The 20294-nt window shown below is 45.2% G+C and overlaps 1 protein-coding gene across 2 annotated transcripts in view; it reads right to left on the reverse strand.

Annotated features, from left to right (window-relative positions):
* The window catches only part of LOC140395378 (uncharacterized), a 663783-nt gene that overhangs the window by 437397 nt on the left and 206092 nt on the right, over positions 1–20294 (reverse strand). For both annotated transcript variants that reach the window (XM_072483065.1, XM_072483066.1), the window contains exon 4: positions 15578–15729. In XM_072483065.1, the coding sequence (XP_072339166.1) occupies positions 15578–15729 (152 nt within the window). The remainder of the gene's footprint in view (positions 1–15577; positions 15730–20294) is intronic.

Here is a 20294-nt window from a genome sequence, read left to right on the forward strand (position 1 = left end):
CGAGAGCACCCTGTCTCACCCTCGGAGTCTCTCGTGCCCACACAAACCCCATTATACTCCTGTTAACCCGCCTGAAAAAAGTCTTCGGGATAAGCACGGGCAGGTACTGGAACAGGAACAAAAACCTTGGGAGCACCGTCAATTTGATTGGCGGCACCCTACCCGCCAAGGACAGCGTCAACGCGTCCCACCTCTTGAACTCCTCCTCCATTTGCTCCACCAGTCTTGTAAAATTAAGCCCATGCAGGGCCCCCCAGTTCCTGGCCACCTGGACTCCCAGATACCTGAAGCTCCTCTCCGCCATTTTTAGTGGGAGCTCGCCAATCCCCCTCTCCTGGTCCCCTGGATGAACGACGAACAGCTCGCTCTTCCCCATGTTGAGCTTGTACCCGGAAAAGTCCCCGAATTCCCTAAGAATCCTCATTACCTCCGGCATTCCTCCCACCGGGTCCGCCAGATACAGCAGCAGGTCGTCCGCATAAAGTGACACCCTATGCTCCTCCCCACCACGCACCAACCCCCTCCAGTTCCTAGATTCCCTCAGTGCCATAGCCAGGGGTTCAGTCGCCAGTGCGAAGAGCAGGGGGGATAGGGGACACCCCTGTCTCGTCCCTCGGTGCAACCAAAATTACTCGGCCCTCCTCCTGTTTGTGGCCACACTCTCCATCGGGACCTCATACAATAGCCTAACCCACCTGACAAACCCCTCCCCAAACCTGAACCTCTTCAGCACCTCCCACAGGTACCCCCACTCTACCCTATCGAAAGCTTTCTCAGCGTCCATCGGCACCACAATCTCCGCCTCCCCATCCCTCGCCGGCATCATGATAACGTTCAAAAGCCTCCGCACATTCGCGTTCAACTGCTTCCTCTTCACAAACCCCGTCTGGTCTTCATGGATGATCTGCGGCACACAATCCTCAAGGCTAAGACCTTCGCCAGCACCTTGGCATCTACATTTAGCAAGGAAATCGGTCTGTAAGACCCACACTGCAGGGGATCCTTTTCCCACTTCAGGATCAAGGAGATCAGTGCCCGGGACATCGTCGGGGGCAAAGCCTCCCCCTCCCTTGCCTCATGGAAGGTCCTAACTAACAGTGGGCCCAACAGGTCCATATATTTTTTTATAGAATTCGACTGGGAAACCATCCGGCCCCGGTGCTTTCCCCGCCTGCATGTTTCCTATCCCTTTGATCAGCTCCTCCAGCCCAATCGAGGCCGCCAATCCCGCCACCAGTCCCTCTTCCACCTTTGGAAACCTCAATTGGTCCAGGAAGCGGCCCATCCCTCCCTCCTCCCGTGGTGGCCCAGATCGGTACAATTTCTCGTAGAAGTCCCTGAAGACCCCATTGATGCCAGCTCCACTCCGCACCACACTACTCTCTCCCCCCCGTCCTTACCACCCCGATCTCCCTAGCTGCGTCCCGCTTCCGAAGCTGATGCGGCAGCATCCGGCTTGCCTTTTCCGCATACTCGTAAATCGTCCCCTGGGCCTTCCTCCACTGCACCTCCGCCTTCCTGGTGGTCACCAGGTCGAATTCGGCCTGGAGGTTACGCCTCTTCCTCAACAATCCTTCCTCGGGCTCCTCCGCATACCTCCTGTCTACCCTCACCATCTCCCCCACCAGCCTCTCCCTCTCCCCCCCCCGCTCCTTGTGGGCCCTAATGGAGATCAGCTCTCCCCTCACCATCGCCTTCAGTGCCTCCCATACCATCCCCACTCGGACCTCCCCGTTGTCGTTGGTCTCCAGGTACCTCTCTATACTTCCTCGGACCCGCTCGCTCACCTCCTCATCCGCCAACAGCCCCACCTCCAAGCGCCACAGCGGGCACTGGTCTCTCTCCTCCCCCATCTCCAAGTCCACCCAATGCGGGTCGGGGTCCGAAATGGCTATTGCCGAATACTCAGTATCCTCTCCTCTCGCTATCAACGCCCTACTCAAGATGAAAAAGTTGATTCAGGAATAAGCCTTATGGACACGTGAGAAGAATGAAAATTCCCTAGCCCCCGGCCTTGCAAATCTCCAAGGGTCCACCCCTCCAATCTGGTCCATAACCTCACCCGCACCGCCCGCGGAGGCTCGTTAGCCTTGGGCCAGCACTCTGTGGGCCCCTTCCAGCTCCAGGGGCCCCTGGAACGACCCCGCTCCCATCAGCGAGTTCAACATGGTGACCACATAGGCCCCCACGTCCGGGAGGCCCAGAATCCGCAGATTCTTCCGCCTCGACCAATTCTCCATCTCCTCGAACTGCTCCTGCCATTTCTTGTGGAGCGCCTCGTGCCTAAGATCTCGTCCTCATTGTCAGAGATCTTTTGTCGAGCCTCGCGGATCGCCACTCCCTGGGCCGTCTGTGTCTCCAGCAGCTCATCAATAGACGCCTTCATCGGCTCTAGCAGGTCCGTTTTAATCTCTCTGAAACAGCGCTGGATACCCTCCTGCTGCTCTTCCGCCCACTGCATCCACGCTGCCTGGTCTCCGCCCGCTGCCATTTTGTCCTTCTTCCCTCGCACCTTCTTCGGGTCCACCACCACCTTTTTTGTCGCCCCGCTCCTAGTTGAAGCCATATACTGATGGGGAGCTGTTGTAGACTCCTTCCCACACCGGGAAACGTCAAAAAAGTGCCGTTGGGGGCCCTTAGAAGAGCCCAAAAGTCAGTTTTTGCAGGAGCCGAATGTGCGACTTAGCTCCGCATCGCCGCAGCCAGAAGTCTCTTGATTGTCATTTATTAACCCAAGTTTTCCTCCGTGTGGAAATATACTTTGTCCCCGATTATTGTCCCTGTAAGTTTTCCCGACAGGAGGCTGACTGGCCTGTAGGTACCAGACTTATCCCTCTCCCACTTTTAAAGAAAGAGTATAATATTTATAACATTCCAGTCCTCTGGAACCACATATATCCAAGCAGGATTAAACGATTATGGTTAAATCATTTATTTCCATGTTTACTTCGCCCTGTAGATTGGGATGCATCCCATCCAGAGAGTAATGACTTTTAAGCCATTCTTTAAAATAACTGTTCTTTTATATGTTTTGATCATATACAATTTTTCTACTCCTCTTCTTGCTGTTTAGCACAGGGCTAAATCGCTGGCTTTGAAAGCAGACCAAGGCAGGCCAGCAGCACGGTTCGATTCCCGTAACAGCCTCCCCGAACAGGCGCCGGAATGTGGCGACTAGGGGCTTTTCACAGTAACTTCATTTGAAGCCGACTTGTGACAATAAGCGATTGTCATTCATTTCATTACTGTAACACTAGCAGCATTGTTTAACAAAATAAAGCCTCCACAAGACCTATTTGTTCCCTAATCAGGCCCTCCCTTCCATTGACTATCCTTTTATTGCTTATGCTTAGAAAATACTTGGTTTCCTTCTGTCACCCAGTAATCTTTCCTCACACACATTTTCTGCTCCTCCTTCCTTTCATCGCTGCACTTTTATCATAAACCTCCTTCTCTCTTTTAAAATATTTCCAATTAAGGAACAATTTAGTGTGGCCAATCCACCTACCCTGCACATATTTGGGTTGTGGGGATGAGACCCAACAGACACAGGGAGAATGTGTAAACTCCACACAGACAGTGACCCGGGGCCAGAATCGAATCCGGGTCCTCAGCACCGTGAGGCAGCAGTGCTAACCACTGGCCCACCGTGCCGCTCTGTAAACCTCCTTTTCCATTTTTTTAGAAATTTACAGTGCCCAATTATTTTTTTTTCCCAATTAAGGGGCAATTTAGCATGGCCAATCCACCTAACCTGCACATCTTTGGGTTGTGGGGGTGACATGGGGAGAATGTGCAAACCCCACATGGACAGTGACCCAGGGCCGGGATTCAAACCCGGGTCCTCAGTGTCGTATTCCCATGCGGCTAACCACTGCGCCACATGCCCCGCTTTCTCCATTTTAATCCCAAGATGTAAAGTGTTTAAGTGAATGGTTCTCTTTTGCAGAGACCTAATATCCACGGGGAACGAGGCCAAAGCTTGATAAATAAATTTCGCATGAAACCCAGTTGCCCAAGAACAGGAGAATTTAATCTGATCATCTGGGCTGGATTGGAATTTAGCCACACTGAAGGTTGGTTAATCCACTGCGCTATCCATGCTCCCTGTATAGAACAAATAACTGAACTTAAAACTATACGACAGATTCAAACTGAAAAAAGAACTCTGTGACATCATTGAATAATTCAGTCTTTCTTGTAAATATCTAGGCCAGTGAGTGTAAGAAAAAAGACACATGGAAAAGACACATGTAGGAAAAGCACAAGGTAGGAGTGGTTGATGTATATCCAAAAAAGGAAATTTAGGGTCCAGTTATCATTTAAAAGGGACATGTGAAGGCCAAAAGAAAGAAGCGAACAATGTTTCAAATTTCAAACTTGCATTCAGTTTATTTCTTAAACTTCTGCTAATCAAGAAGAATGGAAAATGCTGAAAATACTCAGCAAGTCCGGCAGTATCTGACAAAAATTAAATTAATTAACCTGAAACATCAACTTAATTTCTGTTTCCACAGATGCTGCCAAACTCTGCTGAACTTTCCTTAAATTTCATTATTTTTATTGAAAATTCAGGCATCTGCAGTATTTCACTTGTCTACACAAAAGACCATTGTATTTCAAGTGTTTTTCAACTTGCACTAACACAGATTCAAGATTACACCAATTGCAGGATCTTTCTTCCAGAATAGTTCATTTTCAAGGTATTGTTTTTAAAACAGCAAAAAACAGTCTCCAGTCACTCATAGACACTTAATAATCAAAGTGACAAATCAGTATTAACGTAGATGAAATGCAAAAAAGCTTCTGGATACAAAATAAGACTGCGACACAATTTGCTAATCTATTTGAAACCAGCATAAGGAACATAAGAGAAAAAAACTTAATTAATATTGAAATTGGTAAATTGGTAATCCGCAACATATTTTGTTGCCCGACATTGTAATGGAGAGATTCCCCAGCCGCGTTGTGCTCTCAACTGAGCGCAATGCGGCCGAAGAATGCCGGGATTGGTTTGCAGCGAGCCTCCCGGGATTCTCTGAAGTCCCGCGAGACGGAACTGGAACCCTGCCCCACCCTGCGTGACCGAATGATGCTCATGGAAGTAGGCCGTAACCTACTTACAAACTACCTGCGCAGGATCCACTGGCCTCCTTCGATTCTCAGGCCTCCCCAGGGAGGCTGCAGCCAGGCGCCAATCAGTGCTGGTCCACACAAACGTGGACCAGGTGGAACGGCACCCAGGGGGTCTCCAGGGCCACAGGAGACCCCAGGATTGTCAGGGTAAGTGCAGGGTGGCTCCCTGCCCCTCCCCTCAGAATGTGGGCACCTTAGCACTGCCACTCTGGCACTGCCAAGCCATGAGCACTGCCTGGGTGCCAGTGCCAAGGGCCAGGGGGTCATGCCCATGAAATGAGGGTTGAGAGGGAGTGCAGGGCAGGTAGGTAAGTAGAGGCCTCTAGGAGGGTGGAGGGGAAATGGGTGGGTTTGGGGGGGCCTGAGAAGGGGGCACCCCCAGGGACCCCATAACGGGGTGTCCTCACTTGGGGGTGTGGGGTAGTGTCCATGTGTGTGGGGGGTGCCATTGTCCAGTGTGGGGGGGCATCGGTGACCCTCAAGCTCATTAAGAGATCAGGGCACCCTTTCAAAATGGCAGCACAATCTCAGAGTTCAGCTCCCCAGTGCTAAAAGAAATTCTAAGTGCGGGCTAAACCGGTAAGAAACTCACCAGGGTCCACAAAAGTGACTAAAAGTGACTACGTGTCATTGAATAGCGGTGGGGAACTTGCCGGAAACACCCTGAAAAACCCACCACTTGCTCTCTCTTTCTTAAGTGAAACCAGTAAAACAGGTGGTTAATTTCCTTGCTGGTTAGTGACATATTCAAGTCACCCCCAACTTGGTGCACCTGCTGTTTGCGAGACCTTACATCATTCTTTCTATATAATAAAACATATCCAAACGTGCTCTGAAAATGACAGGCTAGAGCTGGTCAAACAAAAATCCCAAAATCCTCTTAGCAACATAATTGATGTGCACGTTTCTGTCCTAATAAAACACTCGACTGCTTCTTCATTTCTGCAACTTGCCAGATTAATTGATTGTTGTATCATTAAAAATCAATGTAAAGTTATGACTGTCGTGTTATGTGCTCTGGGAAAACACAGGCTGCAACTGGATGCAGCTTTAACCAAAAGATACTCCAGACCTTGAAGTTAGTTCAATCTGATTTATTGAACCAGTAGCACAGTTAGCACAGTTCTCTATGAGTTCGACTCTCTGCTAACCCAAGTGTGGTTAATCTGTCTGACCGAACCAGACTAGCTCTTAGCCACCTGCTGAAGGTGTGATACTGTAAATATAATCTGACTGACTCTGTAGATGTTCATCAGTGGAAAGAGGCGGAGTGTGAGTTCCTCAGGCCTTTTAGAGTGAGATACCACCCGAGTGTCCTGCCTGCTCATTGATCATGTCCTGTTCTCTGTGTTCATTAGCTACCTGTCTGTATATCATTATCTGCATGAGGAGCGGTTGAATAAATTCGGTTTGTTCTCACTGGAACGACGGAGGTTGAGGGGCGACCTGATAGAGGTCTACAAAATTATGAGGGGCATAGACAGAGTGGATAGTCAGAGGCTTTTCCCCAGGGTAGAGGGGTCAATTACTAGGGGGCATAAGTTTAAGGTGAGAGGGGCAAGGTTTAGAGTAAATGTACGAGGCAAGTTTTTTTACGCAGAGGGTAGTGGGTGCCTGGAACTCGCTACCGGAGGAGGTGGTGGAAGCAGGGACGATAGTGACATTTAAGGGGCATCTTGACAAATACATGAATAGGATGGGAATAGAGGGATACGGACCCAGGAAGTGTAGAAGATTGTAGTTTAGTCGGGCAGCATGGTCGGCACGGGCTTGGACGGCCAAAGGGCCTGTTCCTGTGCTGTACATTTCTTTTCTTTATGCATGTCTGCATATCATGACATCTCTCCTTTTTAAAAAAAAATGTTTTGTTGGCACGTGGGAACGTACTTACATGTGGTGGCATATATTAACATATTTAGAAGCGGTGGCATATGGGAACATATTTACATGTGAAGACAGCTGTCTGTGAGACAACAGAACATAGCAAATAAAACAAATGTTCATAAGTCCAGTCTCTGGGGCTTGCGACCGCCAGAGGTGGTGGTGGTGGGGACTTGACAGGCGGGATGGAAGCCTGACTGGTGGCCTTGTAGTTCGAGGTATCAGGAGGTGGCAAAACAACAGGCGGAAACGTAGAAGAAAGCGGTTGCGGGCAGGCAACTTTGCGCAGTGCCCGTCTGTTTTGTCGCACAACAGAACCATCAGCCATACGTACAACATACGAGCGGGGTGCAGCCTATCGAACAACGACAGCTGGATCAGACCAGCCACCATCCTGACAGTGTCTGCCAGGGAGAACAGGGCAAGTCGGTGGCATGAGCATCATAGACCTGCTTCTGTTGGTTTCAGAGCTGCTGCACCTTCTGCAGCATTGGGAGGTGAGCCAGGTTGGGCAAGTGTATGGCTGGAAGTGTCGTCCGCAGGTCCCTGTTCATCAGGTGTTGATGCCAGTAGACAGTGGGGTCGCCCTGTCCGCAAGCAGCGCGAGGTAGAGGTCAGAAGCAGAATCCGCGGCCTTGCAGATGAGCTGTTTCACAATGTGTACCCCTTTTTCAACTTTCCCATTGGACTGCGGATAGTGGGGGTTGGAAGTGACATGTTTGAAATGGTACGACTTGGCAAACATAGACCACTCGTGGCTGTTGACGCACGGGCCATTGTCACTCATGACAGTGAGTGGGACACCATGCCTGGAGAACGTCTCCTTACAGGCCTTGATGATGGTCTGAGATGTGAGGTCTGAGAGCTTCACGACTTCAGGGTAATTGGAGAAATAGTTAATAATCAACACGTAGTCACGACCATTCGCACGAAAGAGGTCGATGCCAACCTTGGACCACGGGGAGGTCGATTTCCTGCTGCTGGAGCGCCTCCTTACTCTGCGCTGGCTGGAAGCGTTGACAGGTCGCACAGTTGAGGACCATGTTCGAGATGTCCTGGCTAATACCAGGCCAGTAGACAGTCTGCCTGGCTCTGCGTCTGCACCTCGACGCCCAGGTGTCTCTCATGGATTTGGCCAAGCACCAAGCTCTGGAGACTGAGTGGAATGACAATCCGCTCCAGCTTGAGGAGGATACAATCAATCACCGTCCGGTCGTCCTTTACATAGTAAAATTGAGGGCACTGCCCTTTCTGCCAGCCATTGGTGAGGTGGTGCTTGACACACTGCAAGAGGGTGTCTTTGGCTGTCTCCTCGTGGATACGAACCAACTTCTCATCAGATGCCGGGAGGGTGCTAGCTCACAGCTGAACCTGTGATTGAATCTGCCGGATGATTTCCAGCAGTTCACTAGGCAATGTGATGGAGCGAGACAATGCATCAGCGATGATGAGCTCCTTGCCAGGCGTGTACACCAAGTCAAAGTCGTACCTTCTGAGTTTGAGGAGGATGCGCTGCAACCGAGGAGTCATGTCATTCAGGTCCTTGTGGATAATGTGGACCAGAGGCCTATGATCCGTCTCGATGGTGAATGTCGGCAGGCCGTAGACAAAGTCGTGAAACTTGAGAATGCCAGTGAGAAGACCCAGGCATTCCTTCTCTATTTGCACATACCTCGTTTCGGTGGGCGTCATGGCCCTCTATGCGTAGGCTACCAGTTCCCAGGATGAAGTGTCATCGCGTTGAAGCAGCACCGCAATGATGCCATCCTGGCTCGCATCTGTCGAGATCTTAGTCTCCTTGTCTGGGTCGATAAATGCCAAGACGGGTGCAGTGGCGAGCTTGGCTTTCAGCTCCAAACACTCTGCCTGATGTGCTTCCTTCCACTCAAAGGCAGTGGAATTTTTCACCAGGTTTCATAGGGCTGTGGTGTGAGAGGCCAGGTTTGGGATGAACTTGCCCAGAAAATTGACCATGCCCAGGAAGTGCAACACCGCCTTATCATCAGGGACCTTCATGGCTCCGATGGCCTTGACCTTGTCTGTGTCCGGGCGCACTCCCTGCTGAGTGATCTGGTCACCTAGGAACTGGAGTGTCAACATGCCAAAGCAACATTTGGACCTGTTCAACTTCAGGCCATTGACACGGCGGAATACCTGGAGACGGGAAACATGCTCGTGAACCATATGATGTCGTCCACGTACACACAAACCCCTTCAATGCCCTCCATCATCTGCTCCATGATGCGATGGAAGGTCTCCGATGCCGAGACAATGCCAAACGGCATGCGATTATTACAGCATCTGCCAAACAGTGTGTTGAAGCTGCAGAGCCTTCTGCTGGACTCATCCAGCTGGATTTGCCAAAATCCATGTGACGCATCTAACTCGGTGAAAAAACGGGAGAGTTCCTCCCGCTTTGGGATGGGGCAGTGTTCACGCATTAGATTCTTATTGAGATCCTTGGGATCAATGCAGATCCGCAGGTCTCTCAAAGGCTTCCTAATACATACCATCGAGCTGACCCAGTCAGTCAGTTCGGTTACCTTGGAAATGATGCCCTGTTGCTGAAGATCCAGGAGCTGTGCCTTCAGGCGCTCCCTCAGCGGAGCCAGGACCCGGCATGGTGCGTGGACCACTGGCTTGGCATCAGGTCGTAGCAGAATCTTGTATCGATATGGCAGCGTGCCCATTCCGGATACATCCGAACACATCCGGATACTGAGCAAGGATGTCGTCAATGCCGGCCTGAAGATCCAATTGGAGGATGTCGGTGTGTAATCACGCTGCACGAGGTTCAGCTGCTTGCAAGCATGCGCGCCAAGTAGGGATGCCCTGTCTGGCTTGACAATTTCAAAACGTAACCCGTGCATGGGTGCTCCAGTTGGAGACGAGTAGATGGCAGGATCCCAGTGCCATGATGGCATTTCCGTTGTAATCCTGGAGTCTGCAGGCTGCTGGGAGGACCTTGGGGGGGGCTTCTTGATGAGTTTGAAATCTGCCTGTGAGAAGAGGTTGGCAGAAGCACCCGTGTCCAGCTTAAACTGGATGGAGCAGTGGTTGACCTGCATCACCACACGCCATTCGTCCGCAGAATCCACAGCGAGGATGGATTGAATTTGTGATGAGTTGGATGTGGCATATTCACATTTGGTAATGATGCCCACACAGTAAGCGGAGTCCAGGCATTCTTCCTCGGGATCCGTTGTGCTGCCAGGATCAGAATCCTGTAATCGTTGTTGCACACTCTGAACCCGCCGTCGTCGGAATGGGGAGTACTGGCCCCTGACCTATGGTGCAGACCTGCACAAGGCTGCATAGTGTCCAGGCTTCCCGCAGTTCAAACATCACCTGCCTCCTGCAGTGTTTCTTTAAGTAGGCGTTGCCGCAGTTCGAGCACGTCATGACGTCGGCGTCCTGACGCTACGCGCGTCGTCGCACATGCGCAGTGCCGCGGGTGTCAGCCGCTTCATTATCCCGTTCACATCGCGCATGCGTGGGGCCCCGGGAAAAGCGTGCGAAGTGGCCGCTTTCATCAATGCTGAGGCGCTGCATCCGGGAGATGACCTGCACACACTCTGCCTTGTGGGAGGCAAGTTTCTCATTTTCAGCCAATTTGTACTGGGCATAGCGATTTTTGGCGTGCTCATGCACTGTGCATGTGTCAATCGCGACTGGCAGGGTCATGTGCTTGATTTTCAGTAGCTGCTCTCTGAGGATCAGAGTGAACTCCAAAAACGATTTGGTCTCTGATCATGGAGTCAGCAATATCACCAAAGTTGCAGGACAGCGCTAGCAAGCGGAGATTAGTTAAGAAGGAGTTGAAAGATTCATCTTTACCTTGGAGACGCTGTTTGAATATGTAGCACTCGAAGATTTCATTGGTGGCCACTTCACAGTGACTGTCAAACTTGTCCAGGATGGTCTGAAACTTTTGTCTTGTCCTGGCCTTCGGTGAAGTGAAAAGAGTTGAAGAGTTCGATGGCTTGATCACCCGCTGTTGAGAGAAGCACGATCTTCCTTGCATCAGACGCATCCACGAAGCTTCGATGTACAGCATAAACTTTTGCTTGAATGTCCACCAGTTGGCACTGAGATTACCGGAGGTCCTGAGCTGGTGAGGAGCCTGAATCTTCTCCATGGTGCCGGGATACATTCGCTGGTCGTCACAGAATGGATAGAGGTAAACCACCTAGATTAAGCAGGCTCCTAGTAGCATGTCGTGTTATGTACTCTAGGATAGCACAGGCTGCAACTGGATGCAGCTGTAACCAAAAGATACTCCAGACCTTGAAGTTAGTTCAATCTGATTTAATGAACCAGTAGCACAGTTCTCTATGAGTTCGACTCTCTGCTAACCCAAGTGTGGTTACTCTGTCTGAATAAACCAGACTAGCTCTTAGCAACGGGCTGGAGGTGTGAGACTGTATGTACACCCTGACTCACTGTGTAGATGTTCATCAGTGGAAAGAGGCGAAGTGTGAGTGCCTCGTGCCTTTTATACCACCCCCGAGTGTCCTGCCTGCTCATTGGTCATGTCCTGTTCTCGGTGTTCATTAGCTGCCTGTCTGCATATCATTATCTGCATGTCTGCATATCATGACAATGACTTGAAATGAAAAACAAGCCCAAGACAAAGCATTCCTTGTTGTCCATACTAGCCATTACAAAGCACACATCTGCTTCAATAAGAGATGGACCTGAAGTAATCGAATTAAAGATCGACAATGCATGATGAATAAGGTCAAGGTATATAGAGTAAATTATAAATTTAGTCAAGAGAAAAAATAAATATAACATTGCAGTATTAAAATTCCTGGTTAGTTTCATTTGACGAGGAGTAATTTTCAAATTGGCAGCTTATCAATTTGGAGTTGAATTCTACATCAATCACAAAACTGTTTCGTTTCTGTTGTAAAGTCAAAGAAACATCAGTAAAATGTATTTATTGCAGCGACCATTTTGAAACCCCACGGTAAAAGCCATGGAATAAGAATGCAGTTTCTCAACTACATGCTACCTGAACAGAGTAGCCCTCTATCTTTGTGAGGTGGTTAACTAGTGGAGCACAGCAGTTTAAACTTTGTTGGAGAGGGAGAGGTAAACAGAAAGAATAGAGGACAACTTGGAAGGGAAATTCAGCTTTTGCTGTATATAGAATATGCAGATAAAGGGTTGACATTAGTACAGCAGTGCTGGGTAGTAAAGGATAAACAAATACTAGGAAAGGAACAGTGCTTAGCACTGCTACCTCACAGCACCAGGGATCCAGGTTGGATTCTGGCCTGGGTGCCTGTGGAGTTTGCAAGCATCCCCCCCCCCCCCCAACAATATCTGCATGGGTTTCCTCTGGATGCTCCAGTTTACTTCCACAGTCCAAAGATGCGAAGGTTATGTGGACTGACCATGACCACCGTGTAGGGTTACAATGATAGGGGAGTGGGCCTAGGTGGAGTGCTCTTTCGGAGGGTCAGTGCAGAATCGATGGGTCGAATGGCCTCCTTCTGCACTTTAGGAGACTATGAAAAAACAGTCAACCAAACAGAATCCAAATCTTAAAAATGTATTAATGCAGACGATGCCAGTAACTAAATTAGGGAACTGAAAGTTAATTATTACAATAGAAAAGCAACCACACATCAGCAGTAACAGAGACAGGGTTACAGCCAAGTCAAGATTAGAAATGAAGTATTCTTGCTGGAGACTTACAAACATACAGGAGAGACAAGGAAAGAGGAAAGGGAGTACAATTGTACTAATTAGAGAAACAAGTGCACCAGAGCGGTGAGAATTTAAAATAAAAGAGGTTCAAACAAAATCCTTTTGAATTGTGCGAAGCAACAGTAAGATATTAGTCACAATAAAGAAAAACATTACAGACCCAACAGTGCAAAGGAAATGAACGCATGTTTTAACACGAGTTATAATTAAAAGAGGTTTTCTTTAACCCAAAATAGACTTGGAAATATTTGCGCTGAAAGAGGAATCTCTTTTTTCTGGCATTATGATTCCAACAGTTTTCTCAATCATTCTGTTGCTATCTCAACAAGGAACAAAGCACTTTCTGATCTGGTTCTAGATAATAAAGTAGAACAGGTAGGTGTCCTAAATATAATGAAGTTCAGTGTAAGAATAGAACAGGAAACTGTAGAGGTCAAGAACAAGAGTAATGACCGAACAAAAAAAAAAAAAAAGACATATCACTTCGATAAAAATTGAATTTGTCCAGATTAAATGGAAGGCAAATTTGGCAAATAAAAGTTATACATTAATAATGACGAGCTAAAATGTGCTAAAATCAAGTACATTCCAATAAGGTTGCAGTTTCATGAATAGGAAGATTAGATAAAATTTGAAACATGAAACCTAGGACAAAGCTCAAAAAAACAGAAGTCTATGAAGGCTAAAGTTAGAATGAGTTAACAAATAACAAAAAAATAATAAAGGTTTCTCACAGAAAGCGAATAGTCACAGTTGGGGTTGCACCACAAAGAGGCAAACTTTGACTGGACAAATCAAATTGGCAAAAGTAGCCAGGAGCAGGAGTTCAAAAGAGTTTTTTGGTTTTTTTTTAAAAAGGAGAGTTTCTTAGAACTAAAACTTTTGGAACCTACCAGGAGATCAGAAAATATGCAATGCGACAGGGTGAATTAGGATTCTTTAGGAAAGAGTAATCTTAAATGATAGAATTTCATTTCAATTTGAGGGACAAATGTTGACCCATAATTGCTGACCTAAACATAAATAAAGGCAATTATAAGTGTATGAAGATAGTCAAAATGAATTGTGGAAATAGGTTAACGAGCAAGAAGGTAGAGAAGCAGGGCAAACATTTATTTCATAACTCTTAACAAATATATATCCCATTGAGGAAGAAAGACTTCTGGCAATGATCATATCTCTGGAGTGAGGTGGTTAAGAAATGACCTGATAAAAAGGTGTTCAGGATCACAAAGTGCTATGACAGAATAAATAGGAATCGATTTTCCCACTGGTCAATGAGACAGAACAACGCAGCACACATTTAAAAGAGATTAGCCCAAATATTTTTAGAGGCTAATTAGAATGTGGGTATGGATAGAATACATAGTGCAAAAGGACATAAATAATAAAAAAGGAGTGAGCAAGAACATAGGATTAGATAAGTGCCACAAGTGATGGAAAACCCCAACACATATGAGGGTCAAATGGCCTGTTTCTGTGCTATGATTTTTCGATGGCCTGAAAAAGAAAAGTAAATCACATCTTTTCAGTTAGCAGCTAACTTATAGGTCTATACAAAGGTGGCATTGCATGTTATAGCCTTTAGGAACACTGCATCACGTTTGTATATCAACCACACTCTACTCTACTGCTCTGCATTATAAATCCATCCAAAGGTTGCTATTAGTATCTAAGGAATATCAAATTCAAACCACTAAAAAGTTATCTTAGTTCAACCTTCACAAAACCCAAGTTAGATTAACTCAATTCTAAGGAGAAACCATTTTCATCTCCACAGATGCTGCCCGACCTGCTGAGTATTTCTAGCATTCTGCTTTTATTTCAGATTTATAACTCCATTTACCTCAGGTTCAAGTAGAATGTGCGGAACATTGCCTTGCTGCTCAGGCCAGGACTCAATTTCATTCTCCAAATCTGATTCGTTAACAAATCCATTTTTGTTTGTTTCTATTCCGTTTTCTCCTTTCTATTTTTACAACCGTATACCCAATCATAAATGCCACCAAGCTGTATTTCACTACTACTTGCTACCCTCATGCCTCAATTCCACACAGACTCAAATATGATATATATTCTACTATTTAGCTCACCAATGCAGATATTACACAAAGGGAGGTTGTTTGAGGGGTGGTGGGGTTAACAAGGGCTGAAGAAAGAGCTGAATGATAGAAGCTAAACAGTAGATGAGTGACATGGATATCAGTGTGATACTGATATTCCCAACGAAAGGGAATTAGGAATAGAAATATAGTTTTCCCCCGCATTGGCAAGAGGCCTGGAGAGCTACAGAAGGACATGCCTACTGAAAACAAATGGTGGCATGATTAAAAATACCTCTTTGATTCATGAAAGTGACATGGTATCACATTAAAACAAGGTCAGGAAGAACAGACAATGGGAGGAACTTGTATGTGGGTAGAAAGATTAAGGGAGTCAAAAAAATGATTCTAACAAGGTCATGAAAATGACTGGAATTCATCAATGCAGCAACAAATTGCAGCTTTAAATTTAAACTTTCCATGCCTGCTGTTTGATTTAGATAAATGATTTTTTTCCCCTGAATTTTAGCAAACACTGTTGATTTTAAAGGTGCACCCATAACTTTAGAAAATGTTCAAAGTAAATTTGTGGTCACCTTCCTCATGACTTTTACATCAAGTTCCAAGGTATACATACATACATACATAAAGTCTCAAATTATCTTGGGTGTAAATATTTTATTATGGACATGTTCACCTACAATAAATATATGTTCGACTTCAGCCTTTCCTCTGGATACTAAAAGGCTATCTTTAATAAAACGTAAAATTAATCTAAAATTCAGAATACTCTCACTCACCCATTAATTATTTCTTTGGACTCTCCACGAATGAAGAATTCACGTTCAGGAGTTATGATGCAGAGTGCATTCTTCTGACCGGTCTTGGGTTCAGCATCAATGACATCTGTGCATTGGTTCATGTTAACTGTCCCTTGTGGCAGGGTACTTGGCTGAAAGAAATTAAAAGAAAACAAACCAATCAGCATTGAACACTCGCAATGCAACTATAAATTCTGCAATAGTAATGTTTCCTGATAAAGCCATTAAATGTGGCTGAATATTTGATGAACTAACTAGTGCAAATATAGTAAAGTTTTTAAATGGGTGTTTGAAAATTAATGCATTGGGTAGATAATAAAATGTATACAATGCAAGCATTTACAGGTTTTTATGCTTCACACTTTTATAATAATTAAATTAAATGGTAATTCAATTGCTTTGGAAAAGTAAATGTCAAATTAATTTAGTTTGCAATATTTTTTTGATAATGAAGCTCATGACAAATTAGCATACTGCCATATGTTTAAAAACGCTTTATTTTCATGGGAAGGGCACTAAAGCATCCTTTTGGGAGAGCCTGCAGCTGCAGTTATGCAGGTGAAGAATCAGGTAGACCTAGACTTGCAAGTTGTCCCTGCTTTTTTTTTACAATATAAATTTAGAGTACCCAATTCTCTTTTTTCTCCCCAATTAAGGGGCAAATTAGCGTGGCCAATTGACCTACCCTGCACATATTTTTGGGTTGTGGGGGTGAGACCGACACAGACACGGTGAGAATGTGCAAACTCCACACGGACAGTGACCCAGGATCGAACCCCAGTGTTCAATGCTGTGAGATGGCAGCGTTAACCACTGTGTCACCATGCCGCCCTGTTGTCCCTGCTTTTTTTTTATTTAAAAAAAAAAAGAAGAAGATATTCATGGGATGTAGGCATCGCTGGCTTAGCCAGCATTTATAGTCCATCCTAATTTGCCCTTGAACTGAGTGGCTTGCTGGGCCATTTTAGAGTCAACCATATTGCTGATGATCTGGAGTCACATGTAGGTCAGACCAGGTAAGAATGGTAGATTTCTTCCTCTACAAAGGACATTAGTGCACCAGATGGGTTTTTACAACAATGCTTTCATGGTCATCATTAGTTCACATCTTGATATCCGTTCAAAAAAAATTCACATATAATTGTTGATACTTGGAAAGTTTTGCCTGATTTTGTTGTGAATGCTGAAAATAGTGACTTTGTAGAAGACTTGTTAGAAACATAGTGCGATGTCTATGTATGATGTTCTTGCTGATGTTTTTGTTTTAATACTGTTCTTGTGTGTTTCACACTGTATGGCAAAGATAAATAAAATTATACTTCTATTTCCAGATTTTCATCAAATTCAAATTTCACTATTTGCCATGGTGGGATTTGAACCCTGATCCCCACAGCATCACATAAGTCTCCGAATCATTAGTCTGGTGCGCCGCCACCTCCGGAACTAGACTCAATGCCACACAGTTCCAGGTTTCATTTTATTCACGTGGAGGATGCAAGGTTTCTGCCAGTTTTGTAATTCTTTGAAAGCTGTATTGTGAACAAATGTTCTCTGCATTTGTCTTACCCACCAAACTCTTATTGTATTATGATAGGCAGGTGGTTGCTTAGAGAGCAGTCAAAAATGCAATATGCAACCAGATCAGCATTCTTAACTTTTCCTTTCCCAATAAACGGAACAGAAAAATAATAAGGTTTCAGCTTTCTAGCAGTTATTCCAATAAGCAATATAGCCTATATCAGGTTTATTTTGCAAAGTTATCACAAGGCATGTTTAATAGTGGTATCAATACATTATAGGAAAATCGCTTGCGAAAGAATACTGGCTTAATGAAGTACAATATACTTGTCAATTTATCCCCATAAATTGTTCCCAGTCTATCATGATTAAACATTTATAGTAACTAAAATGCACCATATCGGTTATTCCACTACAGGAAAGTTACATTTTAAAAGTTCAATCATTTTGAAGTAAGATATTGCCTTAAACCTGTGATTCCACTCTGCTTTGGTGCACTGGGGGTGGTGGACAAGAAAGGAGAAATAAAAGTAAAAACCCTTCTGGAAATGAGTAAACATCAAATACTACTAGCTTCAAAATGTACCACCAACACAGACTTTTACTCTTGCTCCTCTTCTTTCAGAGGGCACCTGGGCTGCTCAGATATATGAACTTCGAAGCATAGAATTTCTTAACAATGCTGCACTTCGAGCAACAACACCGACATAAACGGTGGAACTACGACTTCCATTTTTTAAAATTTATAGAACATAACAAAACAGATGTCATTTCTGTTGAATGTACTGGTTGCATTGCAGGAAGCAAGAAAAACAGCCTGCATAGGTTTGCAAAAGAGAATCAACTCTGGATTCTTGGATGAAATTACAAGAATGGGCACTGGCCACCAGGGAGTACCCCAATACATGCAATGTTTGTGGTCAAGGCACAAGATATTGGATATTGATTTTAGTGAACAGAGCTTACTCACATGACAACTATCAATGTTTTGTATTGTAGACAAAGAATAGTCATATTTATTTTATTCCAATGGATTTCAATCAAGACAGGCCTGCTCTTTTCAAACATTGAGAGATCACTACACTCTGTAGGCCAATAAAATACAACAAAATAAAACAAGTTGGTTCCTTCGAACTGTGACCGATGTGGGCCTTCATGAAACAAATTACAATTTCAAGAAAAATGAAAGCATAAGTTTTGTTTCTTGTTCCACACAATTTTAAATCAAAGGTTGACATGTGTATATATCTGTCTTACGTGGGATGATATTAATCTATATCTTGATCCCCAAGTATTATATTGGCACAAGCCTCGACAACACAGGAGGCAGGCAATAAGTTAGACACCGGATCATGAAGACTTTACAATATTTTAATTCAGACTCAAAATTAAAACTGCAGATTACAGGAAGCATATTGTTTGGTTTTCTCAAAAGCAATAATGCTGCTCTAGATATAGATCATTCAACAACTGTGAGGGGGGCTTATATCCACATGTGAAATGCAGCAGAAACTGTATCAGCTGCTGGCAAAAATGTCAACCCTCTTAGATTTCCATTTGTCTTATTATATAGCACAAGTGGAAAGTCCCAAAGGGATCTTGACATGCAGGACTTCACATGATATCGAAAAGAATGCAAAGCTTCAGAAATATTGAAATCTATTTTCTCATTTTCAAAGGAATGGATTTCGGTAACTGACTAACCAGCCAATTAGCACCCCACCAGATGCGCAACTTCAATTTCACCTTGCAACATTTTAAACCACTGCAATATATAAAATATTTGATTATTTAACAGCTAGTCATGACATTACCACAATTCTGTAAACACTGACAACAAAAGTTACACACGGACAGTAACCCTTTAGGAGGTTCACAAGAGCTAAAAGACATGACCAGAATTTTAAGCAGTTATTTGAACAAAACAATCTCGAGCAAAATAAAATTGTTTATTCCTTTAATTAAACTGTTGATTCCCACTCGGGTCTTCTTCTCAGGCAGTCCCCTCGGATAAAAGATGATTTGCTTCCATGAAAACAAATTACTGCAGATGCTGGAATAAAAGTTTTGACAAAGTCAACCAGACTTGAAACGTTAGCTTCCTTTTCTCTCCACAGATGCTGTCAGACTTACTGAGGTTGTCCAGTATTTTATGATTTGTTTCCACTCCAGTTCGATGAATTCCGAGATGGCTGATAAGTCCAATGCACAATCTACAGACCCTGCAGGACATGTGGTGCTTGAAGAATAAAGCAGATGAAGTGTTTAGAGGTTCGTGCATCATCTCCGACCCCTAGACTTCACCTGCGCAAGCTCCCGACAAAGTGTCTCTGCCCGGCGGAGCCAGTTTTGAGTGATTAGCACCTCCAGGTTGGGCACGATGGCTTGGGAGAGGACGTTGCTCTTGGACAGACTTCCCCGTCACCGGATTAGTGTACAACAGGACTACAGTACATCACCTAAATGGCTATTCTCCATGTGTGCTACTTGACTGGAGACATCAGCTGGATTCCAACATCATCTTAAGACCATAAGACATAGGAGCAGAATTAGGCCACTTGGCCCATCGAGTCTGCTCCGCCATTCAATCGTGGCTGATATTTTCTCATCCCCATTCTCCTGCCTTCTCCCCATAACCCCTGATCCCCTTATTAATCAAGAACCTCTCTATCTCGGTCTTAAAGACACTCAGTGAATTGGCCTCCACAGCCTTCTGCGGCAAAGAGTTCCACAGATTCACCACCCTCTGGCTGAAGAAATTCCTCCTCATCTCAGTTTTAAAGGATCGTCCCTTTAGTCTGAGATGGTGTCCTCTGGTTCTAGTTTTTCCTACAAGTGGAAACATCCTCTCCACGTCCACTCTATCCAGGCCTCGCAGTATCTTGTACGTTTCAATAAGATCCCCGCTCATTCTTCTAAACTCCAACGTTCCTCATACAACAAGTTCTTCATTCCAGGGATCATTCTTGTGAACCTCCCTCTGGATCCTTTCCAAGGCCAGCACATCCTTCCTTAGATATGGGGCCCAAAACTGCTCACAACATTCCAAACCTTGTGCCTATAAAAGCTAATTTCCCAGTAAGTCATTGGATAACAATCAGGAGCAGGAACCTTAAGTGATATTTCCTTCACCTATCCCTGCAATACTACAGCTAATTATAACTTCCCAACTTAACCA

The sequence above is a fragment of the Scyliorhinus torazame genome, chromosome 18 (genome assembly GCF_047496885.1).
Source record: "Scyliorhinus torazame isolate Kashiwa2021f chromosome 18, sScyTor2.1, whole genome shotgun sequence".
In the NCBI taxonomy this organism is placed as follows: Eukaryota; Metazoa; Chordata; class Chondrichthyes; order Carcharhiniformes; family Scyliorhinidae; genus Scyliorhinus; species Scyliorhinus torazame.